Source organism: Cibotium barometz, chromosome 8, assembly GCF_041138505.1.
Source record: "Cibotium barometz isolate CiBa-2024 chromosome 8, ASM4113850v1, whole genome shotgun sequence".
NCBI classification, from domain to species: Eukaryota; Viridiplantae; Streptophyta; class Polypodiopsida; order Cyatheales; family Cibotiaceae; genus Cibotium; species Cibotium barometz.
Genome location: NC_141053.1, coordinates 45,676,094 through 45,696,108, shown reverse-complemented (window position 1 = coordinate 45,696,108; position 20,015 = coordinate 45,676,094). Strand labels below are relative to the sequence as shown.

At 44.4% G+C, this 20,015-nt stretch overlaps 1 protein-coding gene across 1 annotated transcript; it reads left to right on the top strand.

The window, feature by feature from the left end:
- The first annotated feature begins 143 nt into the window (after window positions 1–143).
- On the top strand, window positions 144–17,037 carry LOC147636332 (DEAD-box ATP-dependent RNA helicase 26-like). Its single transcript, XM_086801768.1, has 10 exons — window positions 144–1,338; window positions 1,893–2,002; window positions 2,093–2,148; window positions 2,270–2,485; window positions 14,758–14,964; window positions 15,092–15,178; window positions 15,686–15,781; window positions 15,888–16,106; window positions 16,263–16,445; window positions 16,552–17,037. The coding sequence occupies exons 1-10, from the start codon at window positions 338–340 to the stop codon at window positions 16,780–16,782; spliced, it is 2,406 nt and encodes an 801-aa protein (XP_086657894.1). The 5' UTR covers window positions 144–337; the 3' UTR covers window positions 16,783–17,037.
- Window positions 17,038–20,015: the final 2,978 nt, after the last annotated feature.

Sequence of the window (20,015 nt, the reverse complement as noted above, 5' to 3'; positions counted from 1 at the left end):
CAAGTTTATTTTATCCTTACTTTATCCAAAGTAATTCACTTGTCCAAGTTTATTTTATCCGACGGCAAAAAAAAAACGTAGCAATTTCGACTAATGCCACCCAACAACGGCTAAATATTTTTTGATGCTGGGCCATGTAAAAATATTTAGGGCAACTCAGCTAAAACCCGCTTAAAACCTCTCCTCATTCTCCTGCCGAATCGAAGCTTTCCTCGGACTTTGGAAACTCATCGCTAAAGGAGAGCACGAGCTCTGTGCATTTTTCATCTGACGAAATGGCTTAGGCTCTCCTGCCAAGCCCGAACCCTAACCCTAGTCTTAACGCGTGACACCTGTCATGTCTCTGCAAATGCTCTCGAGGTTTGCGACCGTTTCCCGGAGAGCCTCCGCTTCATCAGTACCGGTTAGCAGGCGTCTTGCAACAGGAGCAGAAAGCTTGGCTTTCTCGCATGGAAACAAACTGCTGTCATCTGATTTCATGCCCGTCGTTGTTGAGTATTTGAAAGGTAATGGAGTTCTGAACGGGATAGCAGCAGTTTCATACAAGCAGGAAACTGGAACTGTGGAGTCTGCAATCCCCAACCCTAACCGTAAATGTAGTCCTGACGTTAACCCTAACCCTTGGAAGGAAGGTAAAGCAGGAGAAGGTAACGTGGCTACATTTCCAGAAGAGAAGATAAGCTCGGGCAGCAAAGCGAAAAGGGATTTACCCTTCCTTCTGTCAAGGTCTGCACAGGCGTCGAATCCTGAGCTCCATGGCCGCTTGCCGTCGAGTTGGAGTGTTTCTGGTATGGCCAGAGCTTTCCACTCTGCCATTGGTGACGATGAATCAGATGACCTCGATGATTTCTTTGTTGAGCCGGAGGCTCCCAAGAGCAAGGGCAGAAGCTCGCCTGTTGGCGCAAAGAAGCAGCGAGTTCCTGCAACCAAAAAATATGAGTCTGAGGAAGACGATGAAGTTCCCATTGTCATAACCAAGAAGAGGAGAACCCCTGCATTTGATGCCCATGGAGATTCTGAGGAAGAAGGTGGTGTTTTGAGCGGCAGGAAGAAACACATGCCTGCTTCCAAAGCTACATCCCGGAGGTCTGATGACGGTAGAAATGCTTTTGATAGTAGAGGAGCATTATCAAGAAGGCGAACTGTTGCAAAGGAGAGTTTATTTGAATCAGAAACAGATGCAGCTGCTGAAACGAAACCAGAGAGTGTATTCGAGTCAGAATCAGTTGCAGTTGCTGAAGAGAAGCCACTGGAACATGAATCAAGGCCTTTGGATTCTGATGCCGGGCCATCTGATGGTGATGTAGACTCTAGCCCTTCTCATCTTACTAAGACACGGTATGCCAACCTCGTGTTTGTCAAAGATCAGTTTTACAAGTAGTTGATAACATAGGTCTGCGATTAGCACCCTTCTTTTCAGAAAATTGGCTTAAATGCACGTAGCTGATCTGAACATGTTGCCAATGGCTGGAGCCATTAGAGTATGCATTATGGCAGGTGTGTCTAGTGTCTTGGAAATGGTTAATGGAAGGTCCATTAGCTGGGTGTTATGTTAAGATGTGTGTTTACTCCTTACCTTACATATATCTGCAGGACAGTGGCATTGTCACGTTTGCCTTGAAAGAGAGGGCTCAAGTACCATAGTGTATACCTTAGAGCACTAACTAGGTTGTGGCCTCTTTCTGCTGCCTTGCTTGCAATCCCGTTTCCCACTATCAAGCTCACATGTGCATGCTGCAATTAAGCTGCTGGGGCATACATTGCATCCTTATTGGAAAACATTGCACGTCTTTAAAAATTATGGTAAAGAGTTGTGTGCTCAAATAAGAACCTGTTGCTGTGCGATAGTGGTTGAGTAATGATTATTTGGATTAATTCTTGCCATGTCACAGATTTGACAAATTTGAAATATCTCCTCTTTCGATTAAGGCCTTGCATTTGGTCCTTAAATACGAAAGAATGACCGAAGTGCAGGAGGCTACTTTTCCTGTGATTTTGAAAGGTATTGCTAGCTGTTCAGTTGACTTTGGAAGAATTTCACACTGATCAAGTTGAAAAATGCCTTGTAAGCGTGTTTGTGTTGCTTTTGTAGGCCAGGATGTGCTGGCTAAAGCTAGAACTGGCACCGGAAAAACGATCGCCTTCTTGGTGAGGTCACGTCCTGTTGACTAAGAAAATATGTCCATCTATGGTTTTTTTTTTTGACTTTTTTGGCAGGACATAAGCAATTTTCTTTAAATGGTTTTGTCTTTACTTCTTTTTTTTCCAGCTACCAGCAATTGAGGCTATCTTGAATGCACCAGAAGGGAGGTCACGGAATCCTATTTATGTTGTCATTGTGTGCCCCACTCGTGAACTAGCACAGCAGGCTGCTGCAGAAGCCCAAGTCTTACTGAAATTTCACAAGTTTGTTGGTGCACAAGTTGTATACGGAGGCAATTCAATTCGTGGAGAACAGATGAACCTAAGCCGAAATCCATGCCAGGTATGTGCAATCAATCAGTAGAACCTAATATTTCTACAATCACACCTATCTGCAGCTGCAATTCGAAGCAGTGTAGGCAAGGGAAGGGTCCCAATTGCTATAAAATTACAAAAGATGGATGGTGGAAGGTGAGGACATGGTGCCTTGGGCTACCCGCCAATGCTACCTACGCAAGGTTTGCAAAACCACCTTGAACAGGTTGACAATATAAAACAGAACAGTGGTCAAAACTTAGTCAACTCTGGACAAACCTGAGAAGAATGAACAATGTTGTTCAACTGTGCTCAAAATTTGTCAAGGCGCATGATTACTAAAATCTGGTGCAAATTGAAAAACACCCCTATCCATTTCGTGAAAGGATATGTAGCATATTGGTTGGGTGCCTAGATATAAACATGCACATCGAGAGTTCAAATCCTAGTTTTCGTATTTTGACATATTGTCCAGTGGCTGGCATTTGTGGACATGGACCTTACTTGCAGCCACCTGAAGATTAGGGGCAGGATATGGTCCGATTTGGGCTGTTTGGACAGCACCAATAGGTGCTTGGAGGTGCCTTGGAGGTGCACAATGTGAACATGGTTTGAGTCCAAAAAGAGAGAGATATAGCTGAGTATTCAGTATATTCATATGGTACAAAAAGGTACATCAGTCTTTGCAGCCATAGGCTGCCTCAAGAAAAGGTAGTACACCTAAAAAGAAGCCTAGTTCTATGACCCAGCCAAACAATGGCTGAATGCTGAAAACAATGAGCTTTGTTGCCTTTTATAGGCTGGAAATGACATATTGAACTGGCCAGCTCGTGGACAAGCCTTATTCATTGTTGCTGCAGCCAACTGGAGATACACCTCTATATGCTGGCTGAGAGCCCTTCATGTCCACAAATAGTCAATCGTATGCCAAATCAGCAACACCTGCCCCAAACTCCGATTGAAATCCGTCTTTATCATGTCTCTTCAGGATTAGCCTCTGAGTTCAGCCGGTACATGTCTTTCACATGACAATCCTAGTGTTATAACAGGCATGTAGAAGTACTAGTTATCATAGGCATTAAGGACTTTAGGCGGGCCAGCATGGAAGATGCGAGTCGGCCAGCGGAAAAGGCCCGTGGCCATAGGTGTATAAAAGTGCTTGCATAAAACAACATTTTCAGCATGTCGTTGTCATAAGTCGTGAGGCCGACAACATAAAGAAGGCCAATTTGCTGTGGGTGTGTATATATAAGCTGCCCTTAGTCCCATTCATGGAATCATCTAACTCTTGCATAAATCAACAGTGAACAAAGCAGTTACCGTGTGTGCCTAAACCCTAGGACACATAGTTGTCTGTGAAACTAGTCCCGCTCATGAGGTACGTAAAAAAAACGGTACGGTACGAAACTATGCAAGCGAAACTATTGCGAAACTGTTTTTTTAATGACTGTTTTTTTGGGTGACTTTTTTATGTCCGTTTTTTTCTTCCTGTTTTGTTTTATTGTTTTTTATGGCCATTTGGGCAATTGGGGATTTCTACCTTGCCACCTTCTCTCGACTTTGCATCTCTAAATGTGTAACATGCACGTTCCTAAAAGGTGATTTTGGGCATGTTCGTGGATTCATCTAGGTATATAATTCAGCTGTATTAGCGGACATGCAGATTACACATTGTGAATTTTTCGTCCAAGTTGTGGCCAGTTGATATTGTGCTTATTCTTTCTATCTTTGGCGGTGCATTTGCCGTATCAACTACTTATTTGCTGTACTAATTCTTTCTATTTGCTACTTCCCTTAGTGCTAGGCTTCATTAGGGCTGAGTTTGCCCTGCACCTCCGGAGGTTTGACCGAAACTCAGTATGATGGCCTTTGTGTGAATATATGCTCTTATGTGTGTGTGTGTGTGTGTGGAGTGTGTGTGAGAGAGCATATCTTGATATAGAGCTCTACACCCACTATTGGGCACTGATGATGTTAGTGGGGATGTCATAGTATCTAGTCCATACTATGCATAATGGAGTTTATAGTTATATAGTCTTGTGGGTTGACTACCATGAGTATGTATCATGCACGTTCCTAAAAGGTGATTTTGGGCATGTTCCTAGATTCATCTAGGTATATATATCTATTTTTCAAGTGTTTTTTAAAGTCGATCGTACCTCTATCAAACTTATTTTTCCAAAATAAAAAGTCCCGTACCGGTATCGTTTTTTCGTACCTTCATCTTATTTCGTACCTTCGTACCTTACAACTATGCTAGGACATGTGCATGCATATCTTCAGCAGAGTACCCTTAGCGTGGTACAGTCTAAGGCATCCATAAGTCATCTTCAGCATTGAGCTATCAATTCGAGATTCCCTAAGCAAATTTGGGTGTGCATATTGGCTCTTGAAGTGGCTTCTAAAGTGCCTTCAACAAAATTCTTAAGTTGGCCATTATCAAGAGTTAAGTTGATAAATTCTGATTTCAAGCTCGGCATTATGCATTAGCAAGAAATCAAAGAAAAATATTAAATTATTGTAGAAAATTAGAAACAAATTATTTTGAGTGATTTTAAAAAAGGACAATTTTGGTCCCATGTAATGTTAGAAGTCATCTCCTGTCTGTACATTTACACCAGGGCCTCTGTTGTGGGTGTGCCCGCCCGGATTAGGTGTTTTCTCTTTTTTTCCCACTCTCCTATTTTTTCTGTAACTCGCGGCGGGTGCCCGGGGGATTAGGGCCTTTGACACACTTGTTGATACCATCAATGCATATTAAAACATTTAAACATGGCCACAGCCTTAACACATCCATCATCACTTTGCATAAAACATAAAAGCTGGAAAAAACATCCACAAATGCTGAAAATGGATCTTACACATGTGACACCACATAGAGGCCGGAATGGGCCGACCTCCCCCTTGGAGTATTTTATTACCCAAGGAGAATAATATCATGTACAAGCTTTGAGGGCCTTACTCTCCCCACGGGAGATGCTGGATTATCCATATACAAATGCCATAACACAATTCAACATGAGGCTACCAAGCCGGAACATAGGCTGTAGAAATGTCGAGCCAACAATATGATCCATATACCTCCGTGTGGGTACTGATTCTTCCCAAAAACCACGGGTCTTCATGCAATAGAGCTGGTACAGTAAGTACAACTCTCCATTCAGTCGGTACAATAGGTACAATGGCTGGTACAGCAAGTACAGTGGTTGGTACAATCGATACAATGGCTGGTATAGTCGATACAATACGTGGTATAACAGGTACAACTAGTACAAGGATTGGTACAGTCAGTATAATGGCTGGTACAATAGGTACAAGGGTTGGTACAACAAGTACAATGGCTAGAAATAATAATAAATGATTAAATACCCTTGTCTTCAGTATTTCTTCGCGATGGAAGCCTCCAAAACAGTCCCCAACAGTCGGTATTCTTCATGAGCAGCCTTCAAGAGAGAGAGTAGCCATCCTTAGGGCAGCCTGTAACGGTGGTAGAGGCTAGTGTACATCAAGAGAGCCTCTCTTAATGAAGAGAGAGGGCTCCAATTTATAGATTTGGATCTCCCATGAGCTAAAATGGCAAGAGAAGGCTACAATGACAAGTGGAGAGCCACACAATAGCTGAAGTGACAAGTGTGAGGCCGCTTGTCTCACTTTGATCCACTTTCTAACAAGTGTCAGGCCACTTGTCTCACTTTGGTCCACTTTCTTGCCACATGTCCCAATCTAAGAGATGGGTCTTTCTATACACCTTTTCTCCAAAAATATCCCAACTAGCAGACATTTTGTCATAGACACTTTGCCAACTCTTGGTATCTGCTCAATTCTAGATGTAATGACGCGAACAGAATTTCCATCGGAGTTGGGCCAAAAATATTTTAGGAGTGTGGTCCTTTGTATTCTAGGATAATCCCCCATTCCCAAAGCTTGTACTTTCTAAATATTTAGACATCTTGGAGTCCACCAGACCCCTTTCATATTGGGAAATATCCAGGCTGGTGACATTTTTCCTATTTTTTCTGCTATGGGAGGCTGTCCTGTGCATGTCGGCTATCTCTGTATGCTGGCCGACTGTAGTATGGTGTGCTTTGACACTGGTCGATTGCCCTTTGGTTCTCTCTACTTCGGGCCGACTTCACACATGCTGACCGACTAGAGGTGCTGCAGTCGAGTGTCATCATGACTACTGTAGGCTGTCCTATTGCAGGCCGACTGCACATGTGGGGCCATATAAAATGGCCCCATGGCCCCCCACTTCTTGTATCATATATTCGGGATTTTCTTGTGTATATAGAGCAGAGTTACACACCTCTCTCTCTCCTTCTCCATTGCTGTATTTTTTTGCAATGCAGTTGCTCTTGTGTTCTCAGATTTTGTCATCATCACTGCTGCATATTCTGACATGGTATGAGAGCACTAGGCTCTTGATAGATCTTGGGAATTGTGTGAGGAAGAGGTGGGCTGTTTTGTTGCTGATTGGTGGACTGTTTTGGACTGTTTGGGAAGAGGAGAAGCAAGAGGAAGGTGGGCTGATTTGCTAGGCAGCCACTTGCAGGCGGTTTCAGTTATTCTTTTTTCCCACCCACCCACCCTTTTCAGTTACATCCCCGCAATGGCAGATTTGCTTGAGATGGCTGAAAAGCATGTGAAGATCCCGACACTCCTCACGTTCCTAGTGGGCGGTCAGTTGGACGGGAATACGGCATTTGGAAGGTAATGATGGAATCTGTTCTGGAGTCGTATGATCTTGCTGATTTCATTGTTGTTGGGGTTCCATGGCCAGAGGTAGAGGAAGGGGAGTTATTCTCGATTCGGAAGGACCGCGAGGCATATGCACATTTGTGGGATCGTGTCAATGCCAGGGTCCGTTCTTTCATCTTCCTCAACTGCACACCGCAGGTAATTAATCATATAAAGCACATGACGCTGGCCAGAGGTATATGACAGCATGTGGCTTCTCTCTATAATAGGGTATCGCCTATGAAGAGAATTTCCTTGGAAGTACAGATGTGGGTTATGGATCCTACAAAGTGGTTGATGATGCGAGAGCATTTATTTTCCTCAATTGCACACCACAAGTAATCAATCACGTAAAGCACATGACGCCGGCCAGAGGCATATGGCAGCACTTGGCTTCTCTTTATAACAGGGTATCACCCATGAAGAGGATCTCCTTGGAAGTGCAGATGCGGGTTATGAACCCTGCAAAGTCATCGACGATGCGAGAGCACATTAACAAGCTGCAGGCTCTTCAGCAAGAAGTCCTCCAGGTTGGGAAGGAGATATCATCTGAAGACATGTCCATTACTTTGCTGTCCCACTTGCCTGCTCAGTATTCCGCTTTCTACTCCTCTTTGATTACAAGTGGGAGGCTCAACACCATTACTTGGGAGGAGCTTGTGCCCATGGTCTTGGACCAGGAGGAACGTTTCATGAACCCTCCTCAGAGTAGAGGTTCGGAGGCCTTAACTGGCCAACGATCGAAAGGCCGGAATAACAACAAGGGCAAAGGGAAGGCTTCACCGGAGAAGTCTTCTGAGAAGAAGCCCGACACAAAACGAGAGAAGCTGAAGGCCGAACGATCCTGCAATGATTGTGGTGAGAAAGGCCACTATTGGAGGAAGTGTCCTAAGCGGACTGGGAAGAGTGCTGATTCTTCAGCCTCAGTTTTGCAAAGACTCCTGCATTTGTGCACTTAGAGATGATGGACTCCGATGCTTCATCGTCTTCGAGCGAGGAGGCAGTTGGCTTCACCGCGAAGGATACCCGGGAATGGATTCTTGACAGTCGTGCTTCCAGGCACATGACTCCGTCCCGTGACTTCTTTTTGGATCTGAAACGGCAGTCAGGTCGCATTTTTATTGGCGACAACTCCACTATTCCGATACACAGTGAGAGCCGGATGGAGATTATTCCCGATGGCAAGGGGGGCAAGCATGCTTCTAGTGTTCTTTACGTCCTTGCTCTGGGTTTTCATCTTCTGTCAGTGCATGAAGTATGCAAGACTGGCTTTCGGGTGGAATTTGAGGAGCATTCAGTTGCTCTACGGGACCGTGAGACTGGCCAGGTTGTTTGGGAAGGCGGTGTGGAGAATGGTATCTACAAGCTCTCTGCACTCTCCTCGTTGACAGGTTCTCAGGTTGGAGATATGTGGCACTTTCGTTTTGGCCACTTAAATGTGGACGCACTACGGCGAGCTTTCCGAGACCAGATGGTGGTTGGCTTGCCAGATGTTGGCAGTAGGCAAGGACGTTGCAGTTCTTGCATACGTGTTAAGCAGCATAGGGAATTCTTTCCGAAGCAGGCTTCTAGGCGGGCTTCAAAACCGTTGGAGTTGATTCACACTGACTTGTGTGGACCTCAGCAGACACCATCATTGGGAGGATCTCTCTATTTTATGCTGCTTGTTGATGACTGTACCAGATTCACGTGGGTCTACTTTCTTTCACAGAAGGACCAAGCTTTTGCACGGTTCAAGGATTGGCACGTGATGGTGGAGAAAGAGTCTAGATTGCAGGTAAAGACTCTCAGGGCTGACAAAGGAGGTGAATTCTCCTCGACTGTATTTCACAGATTTTGTGCAGACCATGGCATCAAGAGGGAACTGGCCAATACCGGATCGCCTTCAGAGAATGGAGTTGTAGAACGCAAAAACAGGACTGTGGTGGAGATGGCGAGAACCATGTTGGAGCATCGTGATCTTCCTCGTCCACTTTGGGGAGAGGCTGTGGCAACGACTGTTCATACCCTCAACCGGTCTCCAACGACTTCAGTACCTAATATGACTCCGTTTGAGGCATACTTTGCCAGGAAACCTGATGTCTCGCACTTCCGTGTTTTTGGGAGTGATACGTATGTACATATTCCAAAGAAGCAGAGGGGGAAGCTTGACTCCAAGTCCTGCAAGCTTATATTTGTGGGGTATAATTCTCTTTCCAAGGGATACAGATTGTATGATCCAGACAGGAATGAGATTGTTGTCAGGCAGGATGTGGTCTTTGATGAGCATGTTCCAGTATCCACTGTCGAGGAGCCGCCACTTCTTGGAGATCTAGAAGAGTTTGATGATGATTCCCAGACCATTGCTCCAGTTGATACCCTCAGTCAACACAGGAGGTTGAACCCGCAGCTGGAGTAGAGCCCCCGCAACAGCAGGAGGCTCCACGATCTGTTCGAGTACCTAGGTGGTTGTTGGACACCCTTCGGGAGTCAGGTGTCACGGAGTTACCCTCCAAGTGGACCACAGAGGACGGCCCTCGAAGATCACACAGAGTCCGAGACAAAAGCAATACAGCGGAGGTTCTTCAGGTAAACTATGCTCTGATGTCTTGTATTATGCGGGACAAGGAGCCCACTTCCGTAAAGGAAGCCCTTTCACAGGATACTTGGAGGAAAGCCATGCAGGTGGAACTTGATGCCATCGAGAAGAACAACACATGGGAGTTGGTACCGAAGCCGTCGAAACGGTCAGTCATTGGTGTCAAATGGGTCTTTAAGTCCAAATATGCGTCAGATGGGTCGGTGGACAAACACAAAGCTAGACTTGTGGCTAAAGGTTATGCTCGGTGGCCAGGCATCGACTACGAGGATACCTTTGCACCGACAGCACGGATGTTCACGATTCAGACCGTTCTTGCCCTTGCTTCTTCTCAGAGGTGGCCCGTGTATCAAATGGATGTAAAATCTGCGTTCCTTAATGGTGACCTGCAGGAGGAGGTGTATGTTGAGCAGCCTCCAGGCTTTGTTGTTTGAGGATTAGAAGGGATGGTTTACAGGTTACGTAAGGCCTTGTACAGGCTCCCAGGGCTTGGAATCAGAAGATTGAATCCTTCTTTGTTCGACTGGATTTCAGAGATCGGTTGCAGATTAACCTGTATCTCTTTCGGGAACGCGGCATGGTTACGATTATCATCCTTTATGTGGATGATCTCATTCTCACCGGCGGTCATGTGGAGCACATTAGCGTGACGAAGGCTGCCTTGTCAAAGGAGTTTGAGATGACCAACTTAGGCTTACTCCACTTCTTTTTGGGATTGGAGATTTGGCAGACCCAGAGGGGGTTTTTTGTCTCTCAGCAGCGGTATGTTCATGAGTTGCTTGAGGCCTTTGGGATGGATAACTGCAAGCCTATTACTTCGTCGATAGACCCAAACACAAAGTTAACCGTTAAAGATCCTTGTGAGCCAGTTGATGCGTCGCCGTATCGGAAGTTGGTTGGTTCATTGATCTGGTTGCTGAACACTAGATTGGACTTGAGCTTCTCCGTGGGGCTGTTGAGCTCTTTTATGGAGACGCCATTGAAGTCTCATTGGGATGCAGGATTGCGGATCTTGCGGTATCTGCAGAGTATGAAGGATCTAGGACTCTTTTACATAGGAGGGGATGGAGTCAGACTCCAAGGTTGGAGTGACTCAGATTGGGGAGGAGATCTAGACACGAGGAGATCTACTTCAGGTTACAGTTTTACCCTCGGCTTAGGAGCAGTAAGAGGCAACCAACTTTTGCCCTATCTTCGACAGAGGCAGAGTACCGGGCTGCTTGTGGTGCTGCTTGCGAGGTTGTGTGGTTGCGGAGCATAGTTACCGCGGAACGGGAACGTTCCGGGAACGTCGGATGCTAGAACGGGAGCGGGAGCGGGAACGGGAGCGGATCGGGAACGTCGCGGAACGCCACGTCATATGACATGTCAGCATATGACACAAAAAAATGTAACTTTTTGTATACGGATAGCCAAATATGCTTCATAATATTTGCTCCCCCAAGACATGAACATACATTTTTGCAAGCAAAACTTATTTTTTTTTTCCGGGAACGTTTCGGGACGTTCCGGGAACGTGCCTTCGCTCGGAACGGCGTTCCGGCGTTCCAGGAAGGCGGAACGACGTTCCGTGGTAACTATGTTGCGGAGGCTGCTAGGCGAGATTGGGTTTCCACAGAAGGAGTCCATAGTCATCCAGTGCGATAACCAGAGTTGTATAGCTATTGCTCGGAACCCGGTCTTCCATGCCCGGACCAAGCACATAGAGATACAGTATCACTTTGTACGTGAGAAGATCTTAGCTGGTGACATCTTGCTACTTTATTGTTCGACGGAGGACAATGCGGCGGACCTCTTCACGAAGTCTCTACCTCAGGCTACGCTCAGGTGGCACTCCAGCTCCCTTGGGTTGATTTCATAGCCTGGAGCTGAGAGGGGGTGTTAGAAGTCATCTCCTGTCTTTATCAGACACCAGGGCCTCTGTTGTGGGTGTGCCTGCCCTGTATAGGTGTTTTATCATTTTTCCTCACTCCCCGTATTTTTTCCCCATTTTTCCCTATTTTTCCAGGGTGTGGGAGGCAGTGTAGGACCTGTCGGCTGTACCAGATGCTGGCCGACTAGTCACAGGCAGTCCCAGTTGCTCCCTGCTGCTGGCCGACTGCACACGAGTGATGGCCGACTTTGATATGCTGGCCGACTGACGTATTTTCGGGTCGTGGGCATTTCAGGTCGAGTCGGCTGTCCATCTACTGGCCGATTGCCCTCATGGGGCCATATAAATAGGCCCCATTGCCCCCACATTGTATTCATTCAGTTTTCCTCGGGATCTTGTGTATAGAGAAGAGTTACATGCCTATCTCTCTGTTTTTCTTGTGCTGTCTATTTTCTGCACTCTACTTGCTCTTGTGGTCTCAAGTTTGGTTATCATTTCCGCTGCGTATTTTGACAGGTGTGCCTGCCTGGATTAGGTGTTTTCTCTTTTTTCCCCACTCTCCATATTTTTCCCTATGTTTTCTGCTGTGGGAGGCTGTCCTGTGTATGTCGGCATACCTTTGTATGCTGGCCGACTGCAATATGGTGTGCTCTGACACTGGCTGACGGCTCTTTGGTTCTCTCTACTGCTGGCCGACTGGAGGTGTTGCAGTCGGGTGTCATCATGACTACTGTCGGCTGTCCTATTGCAGGCCGACTGCACATGTGGGGCCATATAAAATGGCCCCATGGCCCCCCACTTGTATCATATATTCGGGATTTTCTTGTGTATATAGAGCAGAGTTACACACCTCTCTCTCTCCTTCTCCATTGCTGTATTTTTCTGCAGTGCACTTGCTCTTGTGTTCTCAGATTTTGTCATCATCGCCGTTGCATATTCTGACATGTAAGTGACCATTCAGGCACCTACGTGTGTGTAGATTGTAACCTTAGTTAATTGTACCTTAGTTGTTGCATTCGCGGAAGCCTTGTTGTACTGATCCATGGTCCTAAGCTTGATTAAGAACAAGAAGCTGATTTAAGATGATTAAGACAAAGGAGAGAGGAGAAGAGAGAGATTGGGTGTTAGGGTTTTCTTGATCCATATGGTACAAAAAGGTTGCATGAATGCTCGTACACGACTTAGGCCTTTGGTCAGCCCCATAGGGGTGACCCTACCCCTGCTACATGACTTATACTGACTGAATTATGATTTATGCTTATATATTTGTTGAGGGATGCAGTCGGCCAGCTGCAAATACATGTCGCCCTGTTGTGTGGACAATAAAACACAGTGTGCTGTAAATGCTGCGCTTTTGCCTGGTTGCCTTGCCACACCTGCTGCCCATGATATGAGCACTTAGCCGCCTGCTACTGCCAGCCGACAGGTCACCTGTAGCTTCCCATGATGTTGCTAAGGCTGATGTGATGCTACTGGATGCTGTAGATAATGCTGCTACACTGATGATTGAACTAACTGATGATTGTTCAAGGATTAAGACAGATCTTTCACAGGATTAGCCATGGCATGAGCGTGCATGTGACATTCCCTTTTGCTAAACCGGGTGTGCACGTGACATTAGTAATAAGGGGCTTGTTTGGGAAACCTACTCAAGGGGTTTGCTTACCCATCCCCCAGCCTTGTGTCCACCATACCTCCTTCCAAAAAGGACTGGATGCTTCTCACCTTACCACCATGCCCTTTCCTTGTGTGACCACACCCACAATATTCCGTATTTGGGCTGACTAGAGACTTGTTCTCCCTACTTCCAAGCTGAAAAATGTGCCTACTTCACAGGGCTTTGTAAGTTGCTTTTTGTCATAATTTGCTCTCCCTTTTGCTACCTTGTGCCTCCTATTACTATCCCCTCCACTCTTGGGTGATATTGGAGCAATTTCTGGAGACTAGAGCTAGAAGGCTAATTCTTGCTCTCCCAAAGTTTAGCCAAGTGTTTTGTATGTGATTATTTGGTTTTTCTTTGAATTTTCAGTAATTAATATTTCCCTAGGGCTTAATTATTATTATGTTAATGTGTTATGGAGTGCCAAATAGTATCCCAAGAGGCCCCTTCTTGGAGTTTTCCATTCTTCTCTCTCTTTTTCTCTCAGTTCAGTAATTAGAGAGCTCTTTCTCACAAATTAAGTTATTGGAATTTTATTTGAGATTAGTAATCAGGCTTAATTATTAGAGAAAGTAGAGAAGTGAAATTGTGTGAGTAGGCTATACCTTAATCAATTCCCGGCTGGAGTTAGGCCGTGGTGAGAATTTCTCTCGTAGGAATGCTTCCCCCTCTATGTTTTCTTAATTTTCAATTAGTTTAAGAATCTATAGTATATTAGGGTTGACATATCTTCTCTACTAAGTAGGATTAGTGTTATTCTTCCATGCTTAAGCACGCTTCCGCATATTTGCTATGTTACACATATTTTTCTATAAAAGCTTAACCTCAGATCTAGTAGGTGTCTTAGACTTTCTGCGAAAGTCCAGACTGTAAATACATTAAGCAGGCCTTGCAAAACACCATTGATTGGAGCCATTAGAGCAAGTATGCTTATGGTCCTTTCACAAAAAATAAAAAGAAACCTGATCTCGCCTGCAGAAACATTAGACAAATATTTAAAAGATAGCCAGTTCCCTGAGTCAAAAATACTCAACGTTAAACATGCCTAAGCATTGTCCATGCAAGAAAGAAAAAGTTAAAAGGAACAATGTTTTCAGGTATCACACGTAGCATACAAAATCCAAGACGTTTTAAGAGGTCATGATTGACTTGTTCATGCTACCATTTTAACAATAACATTCCACAATCCTCTTGGACTAAAATGAGCTGCATGCATGTATATTCCAAAATTGTTTCAGGTACATTGAATCTGAATAAAGTAAAAAATATAAGTGTCTTTGTGTGACTGGCCTTGTGACAGGGCTTGTCTGCCATGAAAGTAAGACATCACTCGAGTGATGATCCTTTGTATGTGTTTTTTATTTTTGGGCAACTAACAAAGAATCTTCTTATTTAGGTGAGTTTTTAAAGCTTTTATGAGGCTATTGCTGAGTTTGTGGAATGCTGTTGTAGATTCTTGTGGGTACTCCTGGAAGACTGGTGGACCACATTCAAAGAACCCCTGAGCTAGCCAGGCAATTAAAATCGGTAAAATTGTTTGTATTGGATGAAGCTGATCACATGCTAGACATGGGTTTTCGAGAGAGTTTGCACAAAATCATGCAAGCATTGCCCTCTCAGAGGCAAACCCTTCTATTTTCTGCTACCATTCCGAAAGAGGTTTGTTATCTTTTCAAGCTGATCACTATATGTCTTTACAAAGCATTGTCCAATCCGATTGAGGTTGACTGAGCTTGGACCCAGTTGCAAAGTCTTGGTGGTTATTACATTAAATGGTGTCTTGCAGGTGCACAACATTGCTAAAATTGCGTTGAGAAATGACCATGTATTTATTGATGCTGTTGGGAAGAACAGTCAGGATACCCATGCTAAGGTTTGTAAGGCTTGCTTAGCCTATGAAGCAGCTTTTCTCTTCTTGTGGATCTTGTGTGCATGCGTTAAGAGGCTTACTTTGCTTAGGTCTGCAATAATTGAGATCAATTCTCAGAAAAATCGCTTGGGGTTTGAAGGTTAATTATTCATTAATCAGCCATGTTTCTTTCTTTCATGTGGGTCCAAGATGCTCCCAATTTTTCAATTTAACACATATCCCAAGCTACTCAGTAACTTAATCTACTCTGTTTTGCCTTTGACCAGCCCATTGGTTTGGGAGTATTTTACAATACTAGATTCTTCAAGCAAAAAGTTTACGCCCTATCAATAACCACTTACTTAGTGATTAATCAGGGAAGTAATCATACTTAAGAAAAGTCACCCTAATTTCTCACTTGTTTCTCCAATATATTTGGTAATCTTGACTGGGGAGGTCAGTGACTCATGTAACTTTGCCATAATCTCATGTAATCTTACTTGAATAATCTAATGGTTGTTACATCTGCAGGTGAAGCAGCAATATATCATGGTTCCTCTTGAGAAACAGCTCAGAGTTCTGTATGCAGCACTTAGGGGACACATGGCAGCTGATCCCCAGTACAAGGTTTGTTAATGCTATTGCTGCTTTCTTGCAACTAAGAGGAAGCTGGGTGCAAAAAACAAAGCGGTTATTTAGACTTTATTAATCCTGGTGAGGTTTTTTCAAGCAGGTGCTTGTGTTTTGCACAACCGCCAGAGTAACAGCCTTCATGTGCAAGCTTTTTATGGAGCTTGGTTTCAACTCAAGAGAGATACATTCAAAAAAGGATCAACGTTATCGCACTCGCATATCAGACGAGTTCCGTCAATCCAAAGGTGGCATTATTCTATTCACGTCTGATGTGTCAGCCAGGGGTGTTGACTACCCTAACGTGACACTCGTTGTCCAGGTAAGCATACAACACTAAAACCTATTCTTGGGCACCAGACAGGAGTACCCATGCTGCTGCATGTAGTGTAGCTGACGGAGGTTTTCATGAACACAAGGTGTTGCAGTCTCCCATTCGAGGAGGTTGTAATAACAGTGTGTGTCAAATATTTTACAGGTTGGAGCACCATCTGATTTTGAGCAGTATATCCATAGGCTTGGAAGAACAGGACGAGCCGGCAAAAAGGGTGAAGGTTTACTCATTCTTGCTCCTTGGGAAGATTACTTTCTGCAGAAATTAGAGAAGTTACCTGTCACACAGCTGCCAGCTCCAAAGCTAAGCTCACAAGTCAAGGAAAAGGTGAGCATCTCTCTCTCTCTCTCTCTCTCTCTCTCTCTCATGTGTGGAGTAATGGTATAGCAGTTCTAAATTATTTCCGTGAGCCTTTGTTGCTACAACTGTGCAGATCCTTTCTACGGCTTCTCGGATAGATTCAAAGATCAGAGAAACAGCTTACATGGCATGGCTTGGCTACTACAGGTCAATGAAAGGCATTACACTAGAGAAGGTGAAGCTAGTGCAATATGCAAATCAGTTCAGTTCGTCTATGGGTTATGAAGAGCCTCCAGCTTTATCAAGGATGCTTGTTTCAAAGATGAATCTTACAGGTGTACCGGGTATAAGAGTAGGTCGATAAGGTGCTTGCATTCATGTGCATCAGCTACCCAATTAGTAGTTTCCATGTTGAAATTGGGGGATGTGGCACATGAGAAAGTATCAGAGGAATCGTGTCACTTCATGCCCTACCCTGGATCCTGTATACAATTGAGGTAATACTCAGCAGCATAAGTAAACGCCACTTTCCTCTTCTCCTGTTTCAGAAGAAGATTGTATTGGATGATACAAAGAAACCAATTTTTCGCAGTTGAAAATACATAAGATATTGTTCTCTCGTGTGTCTCTTTGGCATTTTGTTTATTTCTGTGAACTCAAGGTTCTGTATAGCATATTGCTATGTTTTTATGCTTCCCTGCAACGTCTACATCTAAAAGTAGACACTTTTACAACTGATATTTTGCAGTGAGACCATTTAACAAAGCCTTGGATGTTTGTAATCCATCTTAGGAACTCGCTTATTCAAAATAGCAGGAAGCCTTTTCCTTTGCCGATTGTTAGGTGGGGGAAGGACCTGCCTGGTGTGCGAGTGAACGCCACCAAAAGAAAAAAACCTTGACAAGGTTTACTCCTGTTTGAGCTTCCACTATGTAGATCTTCTACCCCTATCGGAGACTTCGCTTTGGTTGCAGGATCTCTTCCTCCTGTTCTTTAGGTGGTGGATCGGATCTTTGCTCTCTCCAGTCTGCCATTTTGTCCGCCGATAGAGAAGGTATATCATGCCTAGTGAACACTGCTAGCCACTGAAAGGAGGAGCGTCCGGTATTGCGGCCAGCCACTCCAGAGGGATGGAATCGTCGATGTCAACACTAAGTCTGTCCCTGCCCTGGATTCCCCTAAGACCCTTCTCCGGGCCTCTGGGGGCAGCTGTCTGAATGTAAGCCAATCTCCAAGTGGCCTCGTGCTCAAAGCTTCCCCATGATATGTGCGGTGGAGCCCCAAGCATGTGACAACTAGGCAGACAGACCATAGGGTACCAGCACTGAGGCTGTCAGAGACGCTCCTTGGAGCCTACAAGAGTGGACTGTTGAAGGGCTGGCCTGAGATGATCCCAAGCATGCAAGAGACTAGCTGCAAATCTGTCCTCAAATGCAGGGGTAAAGCCACAAGCCCGCATCTCTATGAAAATCCATCTCGTGCTCTGAAGCCAAGGGCCTCCCAGAATTGGGGTAATCTCACAGGGAGCTAACTTAGCTGACACAGATGTAAATGATTAGAGAGTGATACAAAGTTTTGCATGTGAAGAAGTTGCAAAAAATTGCGGTCAATAGGCAATAGAGAGATACTTCTCTTGGAAGGACACACAACAGTATTTGAGACAATACTAGAGTAAAGTTTGATTAGTAAAAGGGCAGCCTGCCTATTCCCTTGGTCATGGCAAGGATTTCCAGGAGCTTGTAAGGTAATGCTACTAAAAAGATCTTGGATTGGTTTAGTAAGCGTATGCACCTCATATCAATTCACAAGACGATCAAAACAGAGTATATTGTGTGAATCTTTATGGCACAAGTGTTCATGCCATGTTCCTTTTTAGGAGAGAGAACTCCTTGGATTGGCTTAGTAAGCATATCCAATAATGCACTTCATACCGACTCACAAGGCAATCAAAGCAGGGAATGTTGTGTGAATCTTTATGGCACTAGTTATCATGCCGTAGTCCTTTTTTGTAGAGAGATCCCAAGACAACTAGTTTGTCTTGGGTAACTTCGGTAGGATATTAAAAGGTCGAAAAATCAGACAATTTTTTTTTTCAAGTTCCCTACTTATAACATGAATGAAGCCAACGTCTAGTATTGGTATTTGTGTGCTTTAGTTGCATGTTTGTGAAGGAGAGCAAGCCATGCTTTGATAGGCATTACACCATGCAAATTGAGGTTTTGTGGAGCCACTTCATTTTTGGAGGCTCGCAGGTGGTGGCTAGAGCAGTGTCCGAATTTCATTGCTTGCAGCTTGGATTTTCTGTGTACTGGACTGGTGCTAGAGATACGTTGCTGCACAGCTCCTTTTATGAGATCTTGGCGGACCACTAGCAGGCCTTGCTACTCTTTTAATTCAAATGCAGACATAGTGGATACTTTAGTGGTGCCTCTTGTACGACCCTCATTTAGCAAGAGGGTCCAAGTGGTGGGAGATGATGACTATGCAAAGAGATTAGCCCCTACGTACATATTTTTAAATTTTTAGATACCACTTTTTCTTTTAAAAATGGTTGGGATGATCCTTTATGTATGTATGAAAATTTGCACGTAGAGAAAGTAAAAACCCCTTCAATTTATTGTACCACAAAAGAAAATGGAACCCTCAGGCCGCAGATGGACAGCCACACGGGAAGATTCTACGCGATAGGAGCCATACCATATGGTCCCATGCGATTGGGCCCCTGGGGAGTTGAAATAATCTTAGTGAGCCAGAGCTTGGTGCCATTGATGGTCGAATCTGGCATGATTGTTCCCGGGGGTGATTGTTAGGGAGACTTGCCTCCGTGGGGCTCCTTGTGGGCTGACACTTGGTGTATGGGAGGAGACTTCACTATGTTTGATTGGACTGAGATAGTGTGTCTATGATACTTAAAAAAGTAGGAGTTAGCACACCAATTCTGCAAGCTCTTAAATGGGATGTTATATTTCATGTACATACTCATGCATCAAATTATGCAATAGGGTGCATGTTAGCACAACTCGGGGAAAAAAAGCTAGATTTTCCCATAAACTTTGCTAGTCATCAATTGGATGATGTGGAAATGAATTACATGACCATGGAATGTAGATGAGTAGCCACAAATCATGTGGTTAATAAATATTATAATTATCACCTAGCCAACAAGTTTGTTTTCTTTGTGACCATCAAGCATTGATGTATCTAGTAAACAAACCATGTATGTCACGTTCCATCGTGCATTGGTTGTTATTAGTGAGATGAAATTTGATGTCCATCATTATGTTCAAGGTTTTGTGGCATGTACATGTTGATGATGACTAAGCGGTGGATGTGGATGATGATCTCCTAGATGTCCATTGTTTGCACATGATCTTGTACATGAATGTAGTGAGGAGACTGTGCACTTCCTTGCAAGTACATTTCTCCAAGACAAGCTTAATAAAAAATATGGTCACCATTATTGTGCCCAAGGGTTTGTAGCATGTACATGTTGATAACCAATTGTCATGAGTTACCAACGTGGAACCTCCAATGGATGTGGATGATGATTTCCTTGATGCTCCTCCTTTTGATGCTCTATATAATATTACTTGCACT

What these genes read in the sequence shown, in the direction of transcription:
- LOC147636332 (XM_086801768.1), top strand. Translation starts at nt 338, where the DNA reads ATGTCTCTGCAAATGCTCTCGAGGTTTGCGACCGTTTCCCGGAGAGCC. An exon ending in CTGCTACCATTCCGAAAGAG is followed by an intron (nt 14,965 to 15,091) that starts GTTTGTTATCTT and finishes GGTGTCTTGCAG; the next exon opens with GTGCACAACATTGCTAAAAT. An exon ending in GTCAGGATACCCATGCTAAG is followed by an intron (nt 15,179 to 15,685) that starts GTTTGTAAGGCT and finishes TTACATCTGCAG; the next exon opens with GTGAAGCAGCAATATATCAT.